Source organism: Salvia splendens, chromosome 9, assembly GCF_004379255.2.
Source record: "Salvia splendens isolate huo1 chromosome 9, SspV2, whole genome shotgun sequence".
NCBI classification, from domain to species: domain Eukaryota; kingdom Viridiplantae; phylum Streptophyta; class Magnoliopsida; order Lamiales; family Lamiaceae; genus Salvia; species Salvia splendens.
The window spans coordinates 13,146,236-13,166,286 of NC_056040.1; the positions used below are offsets into that span (position 1 = coordinate 13,146,236).

A 20,051-nucleotide genomic window follows, 5' to 3' on the forward strand; every position below is an offset into this window, starting at 1 on the left:
AAAATAACCCTAGGTACCAAACATGTGATTTTTTTTGTTATGCAGGATATTTTTAGAAATTTTAATTAAATGGTATCAAACATGTGATTTTTTTTCCCTTTCTTATTTCTTTTTTTCTTCTTCTTTCTTTTTTCTTCATTTTCTTCTTTCTTTTTAGTATTTTATCTTCCTTTCTTCTTTCTTTTTTCTCCTTAGTTTATGTTTCCTCTTTTTTCTTTTCTCTTATTGTTATTTTTTCTTTGTAGTGTTTTATACATACATCTAATTGCATTCATAATATAAATCAAGAACAAAACACCTAATTAAATTAATTATTTAAAGTAATTAAATCAATTGAATATTTTTTTATTAAATTATTTTATAGTCATTTTAGATTGAAACACCTAACTAAAAATATTAAACTCTTTATATCATTATGAATACAATTCACAAATTTAAATGTGTATTAAGACTATATTAATTAGTTATTAATTTAATATAAAATAATAATAACAATAATAATAATTATTATTATTATTACTATATAATATTATATGATTCATAATTTAAACAATTATAGTATAATTATTTATTAATTACTACTAGTTTTTAGTATTATAACAACAATATTATTATAACTAATACTTGAATGATATTAAAAAAGTAATTATTTATTAATTTATAACATTAAAAAATAATATTAATATTGATTAATAATAATAGTATAAAGAGTGAGGAGAATGAGAGAAGATTTTATAAATCACTTTTGGTACTAGTTTTGTGTATGCCCAAAATATCCTCTATGACACGAATGAGAAAATGTATTTGTTTAGAGGGCATTTTGGGGTGAAAATTGAATCATATACCAAAAATGTGATTTATAGGTACCAAAAATAATATAAAATAAAAATCAAGTACTATTTATGTGCAAATGTGAAATATCAGGTACCATTTATGTAGTTCATTCTTTAAAAAATAAGGGAATTGTTTTCTGATCAATCACTGTTTGCATCTAATTTCACTCTTATGCCCAAATTTAATTTGCAGGTAAAACTTTTTCTTTAAAATAAGAGTGAATTACATAAATGGTACCTGATCTTTCACTTTCGCACATAAATGGTACCTGGTCTTTATTTTATACCGTTTTCGGTACATATAAATCATATTTTTGGTACCTGATGCAATTTTTACCCCAAAATGCCTTTAAACATATACATTTTTCCATTTGTGTCATTGGGGTTATTTTAGGCATACATAAAACTATGTACCAAAAGTGATATTATAATATCTTCTCTCATTCTTCTCACTCTTTATACTATTATTATTAATCAATATTAATAATATTATTTTGATGTTATAAATTAATAATTATTTTATTTTTTAATATCATTCAAATATACTTAATCATAATTATAGTTATAATTATATTTAATTATTGTAATAATATTATTGTTATAATACTAAAAATAGTTGTAATTAATAAAAAATTATGGTATAATTATTTAAATTATAAATTACACAATATTATATAATAATAATAATAATAATAATAAATTACTATTATTATTATTTTATATTAAATTAATAACTAATTAATATATTTTAATAAAAAAATTAAAATTGTGAATTGTATTCATAATGATATTAAGTGTTGAATATTTTTAGTTAGGTGTTTCAACCATAAAATGAGTATAAAATAATTCAATAAAAAATATTTAATTGATTTGATTATTTTAAATAATTAATTTAATTAGGTGTTTTGTTCTTGATTTATATTATGAATGCAATCAGGTGTATGTATAAAATACTAAAAAGAAAGAAGAAAAAGAAGAGAAGAGAAAAAAGAGAACATAAACTAAGGAGAAAAAGAAAGAAGAAAGGGAGATAAAATACTAAAAAGAAAGAAGAAAATGAAGAAAAAAGAAAGAAGAGAAGAAAAAAATAATCACATATACTATTTAATGAAAATTTCCAAAAATATCATCCATAACAAAAAAAAAGCACATGTTTGATACCAAAGGTTTTTTTTTGTCACTGAGTACCAAAAACGATATAAAATAAAGATTAGACACCATTTATGTGCGAAAGTAAAATATCATGTTAGTTCACTCTAAAAATAAAACCGACAATTATCAAACTAAACTAATTATTATTTCACCATGCCAACTGTTTCTATGGAATATATAATTAAAAATAACAAATCTTAATGCCTTCATATTTTACTTACGTAATAACCATTGTATCGCATATATTCATACATTTTCGAATCTACTCAACTCATTCATAAGAAGCCATAAAATAATCAAACACCTTTATTTCTAAATTGCTAAAATTGACTTACACATCAATATGATTGGGTATTTAAGGATAAGATTAAAACAGCTGACCAATACTTGAAAACTTTTAACATTCTGCAGATTAGAACCAGATCACAAACTACTTACCTGTACATGACTGCAGACATCACATATTATGTACCTCATGGGCCAACCAGATATATACTAATGCCGGTAACACACTATATACCCCTAGACATTAAACCACGAATTCTGCATTACATCGATGCTGGAGATTTTCGACTGGCACCTATTTACAGAGGTCGAATATCTGGTGGCACGTACCAATCTTATATAATGTCAAACACATTATGTAAAAAGGGATCCAAAATTGAAATTTCTTAGGTGTATCTATATATAAGAGCATCTGGTCGTCATGCTGAAGGGACTCCATTCACATCTCACCATTCAACGTTTCCCAAGATTCAACAGTTAGATGGATTATACAGTCAGACCATGCTTCAACACACCTGTAACAGAGCATAACAGCTAAAATTAGAATACTCTCCAAATTACATTATTAGTGGTGATTGAGAAATCATTCATCCACAGATGACAAAGGAACGTTGAAGCATCGCCTCCAATTACCACAACCCACCCGCACCAGCAAGAAAATGAAAAAAAAAATCAACTTAAGTAAAGGGAAGAAAAATAGAATCATAGGAGTATTATACATATGCTTTCATGTTAAGAACACATGCACACAACAGGACTGACATTCCTGTAGAGTGAAAAAAAATTACCAGGATAGAGCACAACTAGTAGTCATCTTGGCTCAATGATGGAAAACTCTGGACATTAGCATCTACACCGTCCGCAATTGATGAAGTGTCCTCTCCATTTGAGTTTAAGGTCCCTGGGTTCATCCGTAGCATTTCCTCTTTTGTAAGGATTAAGAGCTTACGGACCATGCAACAAAACTCCCTGTTTTCAACAAAAAACCATATGACATGAGCATGCAACAATCCTAGAATAAAATTTGACGAAATCAGCATTCTCAAGACAAACTTTAAAAATAAATTCTACGACATGTTCCAGGTAATATCTTACCCCCAAGGATCATCTCCAACAAGCATCATGTCATCCTCATCATCAGTGTACACAACTAGCCAATTCTTGTTCCTAGCCTTGAGTTCACCACCAAATTCGAAGAGATCATCCAATTCAGAGATCAATTCATCATAATTGTTGAATTTGGCCAGATCCACAGACCTACCAAGGGCGGACCCTTGCTTTTGAACCTGAAATCATGAGACTCTCTCAGAAAAGGAGAAGTGAATATAAAACATTCCTGCGAAAAGAAATCTTATTAAGTTCCAGATGAAAACCTTGGTGCAACTCCTGGATGAACCAGAATGACCTTTGGTTTCTCTCTCTGTTGCTGAAGGAGGGAAGGATGGGAATTGATTCACTTGCTGGCCAGCAGAAACTCCATGATCTCCTGCTTTCAATCCCTTTGATTGATCAGACCTTTGATCAAATTCAAATGCAGGGAATTGATGAAAATGTCCAGAGTTTTGAGTAAAACCAGGTGAGTTTAGCACATTTCTATTTGAGATTTCTGGATCTGATGGTGCAGATTCACTTATGAGGGGAATACCAAAGAGCTTGCAGTTCCCTTCCTTTTGCTTCATGGTATCATGTTGCTCTGCACATACAGGCTTCGGCATCAACTCTTTTGGCTGAGAAGTTCTCATGTGAAGGTATGTTGAAACAGGAGGGGGCATTGACCAGTTTGATCCTTGATTATCACCTCTAGGATCATTAATCATGGAAAAGTCTCTAAATGCTCCATGTCTACTATCTCCACGAGCAAGATAAGAAGTGTCAGTTCCTTGAACATGATTCTTAATACTAGAATCCATCAGATTAAGTGAGAGACCGGAAGGCATTAGCGACCAAATATTCCCCATTAAGCTAAACTTCGCATCGCATTCCTGTGTCTGTCGCTTTGGATTTGATTGATTGCCAAGAGGCATACTGAAATCACGGTGTGCATTAGTTTTTGAGCCAAATCCTGATAACAGATCTGTAAATGACGACTCCGGGCGCCCTAAAGGTGACCAGTTATCTGCTCCATATCTTCTTGAAGCAGAAACATCAATCTTCTCATCTTCTAATGACGGCTTCCACAAATATGACTGTTCAGAGGAGTCCAACTCATTGGTCTCAGAGAAAGGGCCTCTCAAGGTCGATGATTCTTGGCCTTGCAAGACCCTTGGGAACCCATGGTTAGCAGGTGCAGGGTCAGCAGTCATCTTCGTAGGACCTGTATTGCACAACAGATAATTAAGAGATCCACTCAACAGCTGATAAATAACAAAATATGGCTATCACAGAAGTTTCTCAAGCAGAGAGAACAGAAAAAACCGACCTTCCCTAATAAGCACAGAGGGTAGGACACTTGATCGAGGCTTTTTCGGTCTGGGCACTGGAACAGGATTCAATACAGGAGGAGAAAGCGTGTGTTCTATTTTCCAGGGTGAAACTCTCTCAGGTCGAACAATTGCTGAAGTTTCGTCCCACCGCACCTTAACAAAGAAAATGTAATAAACTCACCAAAATGATGGGGTAAAAAATTAATAATGTGATAGCAAGTCTAGGATCCTAGTCGTTATTAGAGGGCCAAAGCCAATCATATACCTTAAGGCATCTCCATTTGGAATCTTTCCATCTATTTGGATCTGCATCCTCAGAACCAACAATAGTTCCAGTAAACCTACGTAATCAACATCAGAATAAAATTTTCACTCAAGTTCAATGAGTTCTTGTCAATGTCACAAATGCTAACATGCTCCCCTACCTCTGTTCTGGAGCTTCTTCACCTTCAAATCTCATTTTGAATCGCATTCCTATTGAATAATTTTTTTTAATGGACTCCATGTATTGATCATAAGGAACAATAAATTCAGCTGGGCTTGTCCTGTAACAGATAAAAGATACCGTAAGGACATTGAGTTAGCATCCCTACTGATCACACGCACAAGAAATCTACCTTTAATCAACACTCGACAAAGGAGAACAAGATAAAATAACCTCTCACCAAAAAGGAAAAAAAGACAGAAAACACAAATCCTCAGCTGCTTCTACAGAGTAACACCCAAACGCTTTACTCTAACGAATCAGCAAAAACATGAATGGGGAAATTCACCAAGATACAAGATAGACAATTTGATCATAAATCATCACGTACCTCGGCTTGTAGTAAACAGTGAACATGGTATTGGTCTGAATAGCATGCCAAGCTGTTGCAAGCACACCAAGATGCATGCTGTGGCTAGATATGACAGATGATGGAACATTACCCTGTTGTCTCATGGCACGCCTCACTCCAGCACGCAGTTCTCCATTCTCACCTCTGCAAGTTTGTTACTCATTAGTAAGATTATGAATATTAGTGAAAATATTACTATATATTAATATCTAGAGCAGTATCACACCTCAAAAAAATGAAAGCATCCCCAGCAACCAGCCTCTTAGAACTAACAAAGACACTCCAACCACTCTGAAGAAGGTGCCTGCGTGGTTGACCTGGCATTCCACAACTAAAATTAGTGCTATTGCCCCCCACAAGTGAACATTTTACATTTCAAAATGAAAATTATATCTGTGGACTTATATGGTACGGTTACATTCAGTTCTACATCTGGTTTAAACTGTGAACTTAGTTTTGTTGCAACTTTATGTACCACGAAATATGTGCCTGAACCGCCACTCTTGTCCATGCAAATCTTTAGCCACTAACTCCTGTGTTGGAGGTTGCCGTGACATGTCCTATCATAGAAGACAAAACCTTATTACTAACATAAAAAATGAGCCTCGATATGTTATAACTTCATAGAGTTCAGGAGGCTTCATCCTAACCAGTGGTGGCAAACATTCATCAGCATGCCGTCTGAGGACCGAGAATCCACCATGAGTGCTAGTATCTGATGCAGTAAGAGTTTTACAAAAAGAATAGACACGGACATGTGGTGGAGGAGAAGGGGGTGAATTTTTCCTCTCTGCATTTTCATCTTGCTGCAACATAAAATTAATTAGTACAAAATAACCAAACTAAATTAAAACTAAATACGAAAATTCATAAAATGTTCATTGTGCAACACATATAAACTTACATTAGCTTCAGGCATCAAGGTAATCTGAGCAAACACTTCATCAGTATCCGCTTCAGCCTAATCACCAGAAAAGCACAAGATCCCGGTCAGAAAAACTTTAAACAAATTATATACAGACCCGAAAATCAAATAGCTCAATTTATAAGTATTCACGAATACTAATACCGAACTACAGAGTACCTTCAACAGGACATTAACCACTCGGCAAAGGATCTTAGGAGGAAGATTGTACACTGGCATCTGCTGGTCCGAGCTCTGATTTGTCGATGCCTCCACCTACAACCATGAATCCACAACCGAACTAACAAATGTTTATGATAAAAAGGAAGCCCTTATTCAAAGATGTTTTCAACCTGACCACAATTTCAGTTCCAAAACCGCTTGAAAATCACTGAATTTCACATGTGAATGTCATAAATCTCAAAATCGAAACTAAATAAACTAGAATCATGACTAAATTAGATCAACTAAAGCCCTCGACACCAGCCAATTTCCCCCTAAAAAAATGAAAACAGAACAAAAGGGAGAAAACCTGTTCTATGTGCCCCTGTGGGAAGTAGAAGACAAGTTCATTTTCGCGCGGCACCGTCACCAGCGGCCCCGCACACGCCTTCCACAGCTCTGTGTACAACGCTCTCTCAGCATCCACCGCTACCAAAGCGAAAAAAGCAAATTCAGAAAAAAGCCGACAAACACGAGCAACGCAAAATCAAAACCGTGAATAATACATCAGGAATTACCTCTCCCGGCGTCGGAATTCATGTTCCCCGGCGCGGGATCGCCACCGCCGACGTCGTTAAACCCTTTCATCAAAACCTCGGGAGAACCCATTGGTTCAGGAGCCTTAATTTATAATAAGCAGATCTCTCATCTCACAACAAAAATTGATTAAACAAAAATTCCACAGGAAAACAAGCGAAATAGGGCAAAATTCCGGACAAATTATGCTCTAGCAGGTGAGGGTTATAAACGGTAAGTGTAACACAAATTGAGAGGATTTGTTATGAGATATTTTCAGTGGAGTTGGTGTGTGTGTGTGTGTGTGTGTGTGTGTGTGAGGATATCTGAAGCATGGAGAGCTTAAAAGGTGTGGGATTCACTGTTAGCTAATAGTTGATGAGAGAGAAACTGTGGAGAGAGAAAGGTCATGGGCTCAGGACAACCAGACCGATTTAAACGGGTGATGTTTTGAGCCATAGTTTTTCATTTTTTACTTTTTTTTATGATAATAATAAAATGATTTTAGTACTAGTAAAATTCATAATTGGACTGCAAATTAATTGAATTAAATTAAATTGAGGACATTTATGTGTAATGAAACATTTCTAACTTCTAAATTCGGATTTCTCGGAAAAATTATACTACATATTGAGTCGTTGAAAATTTATGATACATATTTTGTGTAAGTATTTTAAACTTTCTTTTAGTCGACTTCTAGCTTAATAAATTGTATACGAGATAGTATTGAAAATATATGTACAAGACAGCTAGCTAGAAAAATAAATATGAAGCCCCAATTGATATGTCATTAATGTAGTGTACGTGTGACAAAGATGCATTAACATTTTATAAATATCATTCAATGAAAGAAATGAAACTTTTCATTAGTAGGTTTGGTTGGCTAATTAATAGCTAAATATAAATATTTCGATGTGCCTAATTCTTCGTTTTTTTCAGTCTCCCCTTAAATTGGCAAGGTGGTCCTACGTATAAGTCAATTGTATTTGTATCTCTAAATAAATGTGATACTTATAAATTACAAATTAAGTAAAATAATATAAATAGAAATTAAGGTCTAGGGTTTTTTACAATTACAATGGAGATGTTTAGCAGAAGAAAAACAATCCTACTATTAAACATTTGTAAATTAGCAAAAATACTTTTTGATAATTCAAAAAAAAGGTAAACGTTGACTACAAAGAAACATCTAAATATAAAAATAATTATAAAATCTTGACAACGAAATTAGCGATTCTCGCTTAGCATAGATAACTAATTGCCGAAGGCCAAAAACATTATAATCCTAACAAATTTGAAGTACATAGAGGATATAGAACTATAAATTAAGCATTCAACGTCATCTAAGGATCAAATAATTAAATGTATCATAATTTACATCCATCAAATTAATTAACTAAACTTACAAATTAAGGGTATTGTTTTCTGATTGCACTCTTATACCCAAATTTAATTTGCAGGTAAAGCTTTTTCTTTAAAAATAAAAACCGACAATTATCATATTAAAACTAATTGTTATTTCACCATGTCAACTGTCTCAATGGAATGCTCCATATAATTAAATATAACAAATCTTAATGCCTTCTAATTTTTTTACTTCCGTAATTACCATTGTATCACATATTTCCATACATTTTCGAATCTAATCAATTCATTCATACGAAGCCCAAGAGCATCCACTACGCGTCGCGCCGGCGTCCCGCGACCCGTCCCGGAGAGATGGGTCCGTCGCGCGACGCGTTGCAGCTCGCCGTCCCGTTCCCCGTCCCGCCACGCGCCTAGGCGACGTGGCGCGATCCGGCGTCGTGCGTGATGCCCACTCGCCGGCCCGCGAGTGGGCGCAATAAATCAATTTTTTTAAATCGAATTTTAAAAAAAAAACTTTTTATTTATAAAAATTGTTTTATATTTAAAAATAATTTTTATAAATAAATAAATACAAGAAATTCGTAATAGCCCACATATATTTGATGGGCTTGCGAATTTATGAAACTCATTCTTGATTGCTTCTCTTTTATAGAGACAACCTTGAATGTTTTATGTTCCACTTTCGATGTGGGACAAAGTCATTCTTGGTTGCTTCTCTTTTATAGAGACAACCTTGAATGTTTTATGTTCCACTTTCGATGTGGGACAAAGTCATTCTTGGTTGCTTCTCTTTTATAGAGACAACTTTGAATGTTTTATGTTCCACTTTCGATGTGGGACAAAATAATTCATGGTTGCTTCTCTTTTATAGAGACAACCTTGAATGTTTTATGTTCCACTTTCGATGTGGGACAATGTCATTCTTTGTTTCTTTTCTTTTATAGAGACAACCTTGAATGTTTTACGTTTTACTTTCGATGTGGGACAAAGTCATTCTTGGTTACTTCTCTTTTATAGAGACAACCTTGAATGTTTTATGTTTCACTTTCGATGTGGGACAAAGTCATTCTTGGTTGCTTCTCTTTTATAGAGACAACCTTGAATGTTTTATGTTTCACTTTCAATGTGGGACAAAGTCATTTTTGGTTGCTTCTTTTTTATAGAGACAACCTTGAATGTTTTATGTTCCACTTTCGATGTGGGACAAAGTCATTCTTGGTTGTTTCTCTTTTATAGAGACAACCTTGAATGTTTCATGTTCCACTTTCGATGTGGGACAAAGTCATTCTTGGTTGTTTCTCTTTTATAGAGACAACCTTGAATGTTTTATGTTTCACTTTCAATGTGGGACAAAATCATTCTTGGTTGTTCTTCTTTTATAGATACATCCTTGAATGTTTTATGTTTCACTTTCGATGTGGGACAAAATCATTCTTGGTTGTTTCTCTTTTATAGAGACATCCAAGAATGATTTTGTCTCACATCGAAAGTGAAACACAAAACATTCAAGGATGTCCATATAAAATTGTATTTTAAATTATGTCATTTTTATTTTTTTAAGATTTTAATTATATTTTTTTAAAATTTAAGTTGTATTTTTATTTTATGCTGTAATATTATTTTAATTTTAATGAAGTGTGTTTGTTTTAATTGAATTGGGTTGGAAAAAAAAATAAAAAATGAAATTGAATGAATAGTAATTAAAGGACGGAATAAGGGACGGTTAAGGGACGGAGCGTTGCAAGTTCCGTCCCTTAGTTAAGGGATGGAGGAATAAAGTACAGTGGGGCCCTCAAATAGTAGTTAAGGGACGATTTAAGGGACGGTATAGAGACAGCGTAGTGGATGGCCTAAATAATCAAACACCTTTATTTCTAAATTGCTAAAATTGATTTACACACCAATATGGCTAGTTTAAAGACACTCTGGGCATTTAAGTTTAGTATTATTGGGTAATTGAAGGATAAGATTATTTAAAATTTAATTAATCCATCAAAGTAAACGGTAAAACAGAATTGATTGTATCTGTCATGTAACTAAAAAATGGCTCATATTGTGTTTTATTTTATTTATGGATAAAACCCTACATGAGTAGTATTCTAGTCATTTAATCCCTGGCCCCTACAATTCCTTTTGTCAAAATATATAAATGCTAGTAATAAATTTGAAATGGACTAAAAATATTAAAAACAGAGTACGTGTCATATAAAAAGAATTTACTACTATAAGAAGACCGACAAATTACGAGTACGTAAGATTATAATGGTCCTTAAATTAATTAACTAATTAATTTCGATACAAATAAAGCGGCATTTTAATTTCATATAACTAATAATTTTCACTCAATGAATGAGTTTTTTGGCCTAAAGCGTAAACAAAATTAAAGTGGCAGATAAATTCATGAAGAAATAGGAGAAGTATTTGCCATTGCCACCACTCCTTCAATAAATACTACTAGTATTTGCTTTTCGTGGTCCACTTTTTAGCAACAAAGTTTTAAGACCGTCATGCCAAGAAAAGATGTTCATTTATGTTTTTAGGTAAACTTTTTTGTATTAGTAATGTTGTAGAATATTAGAATTAGGATTAAATAAAAAATTTATTTAACATAAAACACTAAAAATATGTAAATTTATATCACGTAAACACTATAATTTTTTGTTAAGACTAAAATACTATAGTAAGTGTGTAGTATTATTCTTATACTATTATTTAAAATAGTATCATATAAGTCAAGGATTGTTTTAAGTACTAGAAATAAACATTAATAATTAAAGATGATAAAAAAAACAGGGATTTTGAATAGTTAACTAAGGTGTTGTTCGGTTGTCATAACTAATAATCACATAACAATTCATCCTAAATTAAGTTGTGAGATTATTTTAGTTGGAAGGAATAATTATGGTTGATTATTCACCTACGATTACGATTAAGTTGTGAGATTAAATCTCATGAACCAAACACAATACATATTTAATCATGAAATATAATCTTGCAAATTGAATAGTCTCGATTTTTTTTATTTACTGTTTAGGTATCTCAGTTATAAATTCCACATCCAGTTATAACTTAAGTTATAGTATGATGAAAGTTGAATTTTACGAACCATCATAATGAAGCCTTTATATACACATTAATTTTTAGAGATAAAACTTAAAAAACTTAAATAAAAAATAAAGTCAATCGAAACCTAATTAGTAGAAGGAAAAAATATCAAAATAAATACCAAAATAGCTTAAGGAATTAAAAAAAAACACTAATTTATTGAAAGAAAACTAACCAAAACTAATTTCTTTAAAAGAATTTGTCCTAAATCTTGAATTCTCGCTTTTTTAGTACGATCAAAATACTTCTTTATTATCTAACTCATTAGTTTATCTTATGTTAGCCCTCTAACATGCAAATTAAATGTATATAATTTTTGTTACCGAAACAATGCCCACTTTTTACCTTGCTTGGACTTATTGGGAAACTAAAGAGCTCACTCCTCTTTTTTTATTCCATATGTCCCAATGGTTTCAAGCTCTTTGTATTTAGATTAATAATTCAATATCGGTTTTTTATTAAAGAAAAATTACATTTTAATACCTAAATTATTGATTTTTTATTATCACGTCACAAACTAATGGTAAAGACAATCAAATACTAAGCTTAAGTTTTGATAGGGTAGATTACTCATCTATCTTAAAGTTATATAACAAAAAATGACTTAAAATATGTATTCTTATCATGTTTTATTTATTTATTATCTTAACCAAAATTGGACCTAACTTTCGACGTGCAATGCGGGAGTTTTGTTGCCGAAAACAAATCCGATGACATAATTGTTAAATGTTTGATAATTTGAGCTTGAAATTGTTGTAGCCTTTAAAATTGGAGCATAATTGTACAAAGTGAATAATTTGAATATAGATATACATCATTTTCTCCTTAATTTTATGTCACTCATTTTCATGTAAATATATATCAAAGAGAATAATAAAGAAAGAAAAAAGAGGATATAAAAAGATTTAAAAAAAAGCCTTGGTTAAGATGTGGCCAAAATTTTAGAAAGGCTTTGAAAAAATGACGTTCATTGATTACCGTTTTTATTTTACTTTTACCCATTAGATGTGGTGTAGTGATTGGCTAGTTTTTCTTTATTTCTTTCTCAAATTTATTACTATCGCAACGTATAGAAGTAGTAGAAATGAACAAGTACTCCCTCCGTTCGTGAAATATTATCTAATTTTATCACTTTGGTCCGTCCGTGAAAGTTGTCGAATTTGTTTTTTTTTCTTTATATTTTTAGTAAATTGAATCCACCTTCAACCGACTTTTTACACTCACATTCTTTTATAAAACTAATATATAAATATGGGACCATCATTCCACTAACTTTTTCAACTTTATTTTCTTCACATTTCTTAAAACCCGCGCCGAGCCAAACTAATATTTCATGGACGAAGGGAGTAGAGTAAGTACTTATTTGACTTGCTCGGGGCACAAGTGTCTTTGCTTAGAATGATTATGGATAAGGATGGTAGAACATATGAGAAGTGAACATATTTAGAATAGTTTTTATATTATGATTTAGTTAACTAGGTTTTGTAAGTCGTGTGTGGATATGTTTTGGTTAAATTCAAATATTGGACTTTTGAAATTCAATCGCGAAATCATTATAATAAAATTATTAGTAAACCAGGCTATGATAATTATAAGATTTTGATCCTGTGATTCTATCTCTCTCATATAATTCTATTGTGGTTGTACATTTCACTATCACAAATAAATTGATAAAAAAATATTTCGTTTAGTCAAAATACACCTTGTCTAATAGACTCCACTACAACATCAGCAAATATGTGAGTTAGTCGTTTTGAGTGAAACATGAAAAAGTAGAGTTCACAAATTAGGAAATAAATGTGCCTCCACTCATTCTTGTAGTACCATTTTACTTGCATAATATTTTCCTATCAATTTGTAGACCTTTACATCGAGGAGAAAAATAATTCAATCACATTTTGGGAAAAATAGTTATTGAATTCAAAGATTTTCATTTGGCATGTGAGAATACTTTTCGATTGCGTTTAAATTAGAAGTAGATTTGATGTGGAAAATAATACTATGCGAGGTAACTCTTTTAAGATATCATGTTTACCATGATAAGTTGATAACTGATGTGTATTTCTCAGTTTCGATCGAATTTGGGATTCATTACTTTCTAAAAGATTTAATATAAATACATCAAATGGATATAATATATTGGTATTTTTTAAAAAGCACATTTTTATTTTAAAGAATAGTTAAAATTCGACTCTTATTTTTGCATTTGTACCCGTTTGTCAGTATCTACCTAACTTTTGATATTTGTGATGTCTCGATTTATTAGATTCTAAACATTTACGAGTGCAACATATACATTTGAGGGCAAAAACCATGGTATAATAACATTGAGATATAGTACAAAAATCATGATAATAATTAATGTACTATTAACTAATTGGTAGAGTGGTGTGGTTAATATGCAAGACCAAAAATCTTATGTTCGAGTCCATTAAGATATGGAGTAATGGTTAATGTGTGTACTTATATAATATTGAGATATAGTAGAAAATCATGTGAGCAAAAAGAGTGCGCATAAATCAAGTGGTAGAACGGTTAATGCATAAGACCAAGATTTCAAGTTCGAATTAATTGAGATATAGTGGTTAATGTGTAACAAATACTACTTATACATATGAAATGAAGTAGAAAAAACACACGACTAAGTGGTAGAAGAGTTAATGTGTAAGACCAAAGATCTTAATTAAGTTTGTGTGATTGTGTCCACTAAAATATAGTGGTAATTGTGTAACATATTCTTACATAACATTGAGATATAGTAGTAGAAAAGTCATGCAAAGTATATGCGCGTCAATCAGTTGTTAGATTGATTAATGCATAAGATCAAAGATCCGATGTTCAAGTTAATTGCGGGTTTAATAGAAAAAAGAACTTAAAATTACACACATGCCAATTTCACGAGGTTGAAAATGAGAATTAAAAACTTACAAGTTGTCCCCTAAATTATTTGAAGAAATCAATGGATCTTTCGCATTTTCCACATTGCAAGTTGCACAATAAATCGAAAAGAAGATTAAAAAAAAAGGTAGTGAGGAATAAAAAGTGGAAGATGAGAAGGTCGTGCGTTGCCACATTCCTAGATTTGTGTTCCTAATAAGACGACAATAATCGTATTTGTGGGCCTAAATTAGCCGGCCTCCCTCCGCTCAACACCAAACAAATCCTTATTAATCTTTTTGAATTAATATTTAAGTATTTATTCAATGTATACTACTATATGGAATGCTGTTAATCATTTTATGGATTCGTTTACTAAGTAAATCTCAAAGAGGATCAATGTAAAAAAGTACTAATACAAGGCTTGAAGCACTAATTTACATTCAAAGATACAATTATTTGAACGAACCAAGTCAACATTTCGTCTACTTATGCAAATGACAAAAGATTAATTCGTGCACGGTTTTGTCCTAGTTGACAATAATGCATAGTTCTAAACTTCTAATCCACTCCCATATGTTTTGAATAATTAAGTACTAGTACTTCCATTACGAAAAAACAAAATTCAATTATTTTTTCTCATAGCAATTTAGCTATCAAAAGGTCTATTTTCATCTCACTAAAGTATATACTAGTTCGAGTTACATCACTGGAATAAATTAGTTTTAATACGACGTAGCATAACCGTAGGAGTTGAATATCATCAATATGAAAATTATAAAAAGTTGAATATATGTGTACTTTATCAATGTTAGAACACTATTAAGAAATCAATCATAGTTGGAAACTCAAAATTATTGCCGTATTTTATTTTGTATACAGGGTATTTATAGACAGAAGTGAAAACATTATTTATAGCTCAAACTCTTACCTACCACGCTAAAATTTTAATTTTGTTTTTATAACATCATCCATTTTTTTTACATTTTGCATGAATTATTGTGCATAACCTCATCCTCAAAATAAATTATACGAAAAATTATCCTTTCAGTATTTTGATTTCAAAATGTAGAAAATATATCTTCCACCGATTAAATTATATGTTCGCCCCGATATAGGATGTTTTAGTCATATTAATCTAGAAAATGAAAAGTAATACTCAATCTAAAACACTATTGCCAACCAAGTAATACTCCATAGTCCATATAAAACAATATTGCGGTTGGCAATATTTAGACTTGAATATTTTGTCACAATCACGTAAGTGATCATTGTATTCAAATTGCAATATATAATTACACTTACATTATTTTATACTCCACGTAGTATTAATATTACTGTGAATGGTAGGAGTTTTAATTTGGTAAGGCATCTGAGACACGTGGCGAGTAGTGACTGTTCCACAAATCATGCATAGGTTATGAAACGGTCAAGATGATGTCAGTTGCACCTTCTGTGACGTCATCCTTTGCAACAGTAGAAATGACTAATCCTAGGTTTCATTATTTATATCTTTCATTATCTTGTGATCTGTCCATACCTTAGTTATTACTCCAAATATAAACTTTTTAGTTTGACACAAATTTTAATAAGTATATAATTAATAAAGTAAGAGAAAGAATGATAAATGGTAGTGTAAGCAGTGTTAGTGAAGATTGAATTTTTCGTCATTAGTAGTGTATATGTATAAGTTATAAATAAAATATGTAATGTATGAGTAATGCGTTGTTTAACTATTCAAATATTTGAAAATTCATATTTTTAAGGGACGGACTAAGAAGAAAATAATTCATAATTTTCGGGGAGCGGAGAGAGTAATATTTTCAAAATAATTAGTTTGATTATATTGCTAAGAATAACTAATATACGGAGTAGTAGACATGATAAAATCATTGCTTTCGTAACAATATTATTCTATAATGTTAATAATTTACTTAAACACTTATGTAAGTACATATTTTATAATTAAGATTTTTGTTGACAATATATGCAATATTTATATGTGTGTAAAAGCTATTATTATTATTTATTTTTTTCAAATTATAAAATATATTTTCTGAATATAGTACATATATAATTTGATGATGTGGAGTGTCCCTGTGTTACACGGGGTAAGTTGTACACATTAGATAATCAGTACTCTCTCCGTCCTATAAAAGATGTCACATTTGTGGGATGATAAGAGATTTTAGAAGGTTTTATTTGTGTGTTAATTGGAGAGAAAAAATATAATATTTATATTAATGTGAGAGTGAACTTTTTCAAAAAATAAAAAATGTGACATCTTTTATGAGACAAACTAAAAAAGAAAGTGTGACATCTATTATGGGACGAAGTGAGTACCCCTTTTCCCTGAAATGTATGAACAATTTCCTTTTTAGTCCATCCCTGAAAAGTACGCTCATTCTAGTTTTGGAAACTCTTTTTCTCTAATGAGGTAGAACTCATTATCCACTAAAAATACTTTAATTATTATTTTTTATCTCTCTCACTTTACCTATTATGTATTAAAACTTGTACCGAACTAAATGTACATAATTTTTAGGGACGGATGTAGTCGTAAGAACTTTATGGATTGCAAACCACGTAAGGGATGATTACATTTGAAAAATTAGGCATGTACAATCAACATTTCATGTCTGTACATTAGTACTATCACACAAGATATTCAGATCACATTTAAAAAATCAAGTGCGATGTATTTGACCTGGAAAGAATTGGTGAGTTTCGAACCTAATGCTTAGCTTCAATATGACTATCCTCTTCTTTTAATCATCTTTGTATGCATACATAATTGATTACTATTTTATAAGAATCAAAGCTTGAAAGGTAGCATATGTAGTCTGCTCTATTAAATTCCTTAAATTTGTGACTTCACATTTTTATATGATCTAATTGGTTTGAACCCAACATTTTCGCATTTGACAAACAAACATTAAACAAATAGAAACCAGTTGTTGAGGAGCTATACCTATTCAAAGATGATGGAATCAGGCCATCCGCATCACGTCTCGATACTGTCTCTATCTCGTCTCGGAGAGACGAGACCGCATCGAGACAGCGATGCGGGCTCCGTCTCGTCCTCAGCCTGTCCCCATCCCGTCCCCTATCTCGCCGCGGAGAGGCGCCCCGCGAGACAGCTCGCCACGCGCGTTGGCCACGTGGCGAGCTGTGGTTCGTCCGTGACGCCCACTCACCGCCCCGCGAGTGGGTGTCGTTTATTTCCGTTGAAAATGTATTTTTTTTGTTTTTTTTTTAAAAATTCAGAAAAAATTCGTAAAATAAAAAAAAATCCCAAAATTATACTAGCCGTTTATAGCCGTTTTTTACAAATTTTTATTTTTTTTTGTATTTTTTAAGCCCCCAATCACTTCTATAAATATCAAATCATTCCCACAAATTAATCCACAAAAAAAACTCTCTATTCTTACTCAAACACTCTACATTCTTCATCTCAAAACATTATTCTTCTCCCAAATTTAATCCATTCATGGATCCATTTGAGCAAATGCGTCGAATAATGGAAGAATCGCTAGAAGAAGATCGACGTAGGGAGGAGGAGGAAGCCGCGGTGCCTCAAAGGCGATCCCGAATTTACATCCATCGTAACCGGGAGGAAGCCACGGCAAGGTTGGTACGCGATTACTTATGTGAGAACCCGGTATGGGTAGAGACCTACTTCCGTCGCCGTTTCCGCATGCGGAAACCACTATTTCTGCATATCGCAAATACATTGGCAGCCCGGGAAGAGTACTTCCAAGAAGGGTTCGACGCCGTTGGCCGTCCCAGTCACACGACGCTCCAGAAATGTACTACAGCAATCCGTCAGCTTGCTACTGGACAAACGACGGATTTGTTCGACGAATACCTGCACATTGGGGAAAGCACTGGGAGACTGTGTTTGATGAACTTCTGCAAAGGCGTCCGGGCAGCCTTCACCGTCGAATTTCTCTGGAAGCCAAGCACCACAGATTGTCAGTTTCTGCTCTGACTTCACGAAGAAGTGCACGGATTCCCTGGGATGCTTGGCAGCGTCGATTGCGTGCATTGGCAATGGAAGGATTGCCCAGTGGCGTAGATGGGGTCATACACGAGCGACCACAAAGGCACCCACCCCACCGTTATACTCGAGGTCGTTGCCTACTATCGGCTATGGATTTAGCATGCGTATTTCGGGGTCCCCGGATCGAACAACGACATCAACTTGCTCAACCAATCCGATCTCTTCAACGAAGTTTTGAATGGTAAAGAGCCGGCCATCAACTTCATCGCTAACAACCGCCAGTATAAAATGGGGTACTATCTTGCCGACGACATCTATCCGAAGTGACCAAACTTCATTAAGACGTTCAACGGGCCGATGAACGAAAACAAGATCTTTTTGCGCAGAAGCAAGAGGCTGCTCGCAAGGATGTGGAGAGAGCGTTCGGGGTTCTCCAAGCTCGATTCAACATTATCAAAGCCCCGGCTCGTACGTGGTTTATGGAGAATATGGTCGACATCATGTATACGTGCATAATCTTGCACAACATGATTATCGCCGACGAAGGACCCGAGGCGGGAAATTAGTTCGACCCTGAAACCCCGGGAAGCTCTACCGCAAGTAGTCCGCCTCTCAGTGGAGTGCATCCGTCTTTGCAAGAGCGGTTGTCTGTTCGGGCAAGGATACATGATTCTACTGCCCACGCCCAACTCCAGGAGGATCTAATGGAGCACATTTGGGCAAAATTTGGCAACCAGTAGACGCACATGATCGTCATTAGACAACTCTTTCTTCTGCTTCTTTGAGTTTTAAATTATGTATTTTTTTAACTTATGTATTTTTTTAGGACTTTATTAATGAGGTTTTTTATTTTTTTTAGAATTTTAAGTTGTAATTTTATTTTATTTAATGAAGTGTGTTTTTAGTAATTGAATTTGTTGGAAATAAAAATAAAAGATGAAATTGAATGAATAGTTAAGAGATGAGATGGTTAAGAGACTGTTAAGAGATGGAGGGATGCAGGTGCTGTCTCTTAGTTAAGAGATGTGGTGAAAAGTACAGTGAGACCCATAAATAGTGAAGAGATGAGACGGTTAAGAGACGGATAAGAGACATGGATGTGGATGGTGTAAACAATTGAGGAACGATTTGAGTAGCAAGATCAATCGGTTGAAGATTGGAATGAAATTGTAAAGGAAATTTTATTCACTGGAATGAGAAAAAACGAGAGCGAGAAGATGAGCTACAGTATGTAAAACTAACTACTGAAAAAAGCTATTTAACAGAAACTAAAACTAACGGCTAGTTTCAATCCTACGGCTAGGATTAAAACTTGACTAACAAACAGATCTAACGGCTGCCGGAAACGAGTTGTCATAACAGCCGAGCTGCCGAGCTGCCGAACTTGACGAGCTTGACGAGCTTGCCGATCTTGACGAGCTTGCCGAACTTGCCGAGCTTGACGAGCTTGCCGAACTTGCCGAGCTTGACGAGCTTGCCGAACTTGCCGAGCTTGGCGAGCTTGCCGAACTTGGTGCTTGAGCCATC

General features: G+C 33.1%; 1 protein-coding gene across 1 annotated transcript; it reads right to left on the reverse strand.

Moving 5' to 3' along the window:
• Positions 1–2,369: 2,369 nt before the first annotated feature.
• LOC121747998 (auxin response factor 2B-like) lies at positions 2,370–7,572 on the reverse strand. The gene is made up of 15 exons (XM_042142197.1): positions 7,174–7,572; positions 6,966–7,084; positions 6,614–6,709; positions 6,434–6,490; positions 6,180–6,335; positions 6,005–6,089; positions 5,756–5,846; positions 5,509–5,673; positions 5,119–5,238; positions 4,959–5,034; positions 4,690–4,846; positions 3,644–4,584; positions 3,366–3,556; positions 3,059–3,239; positions 2,370–2,785 (listed from the first exon to the last, which is right to left on the reverse strand). The coding sequence occupies exons 1-14, from the start codon at positions 7,262–7,264 to the stop codon at positions 3,074–3,076; spliced, it is 2,511 nt and encodes an 836-aa protein (XP_041998131.1). The 5' UTR covers positions 7,265–7,572; the 3' UTR covers positions 2,370–2,785; positions 3,059–3,073.
• Between the last annotated feature and the right edge of the window lie 12,479 nt (positions 7,573–20,051).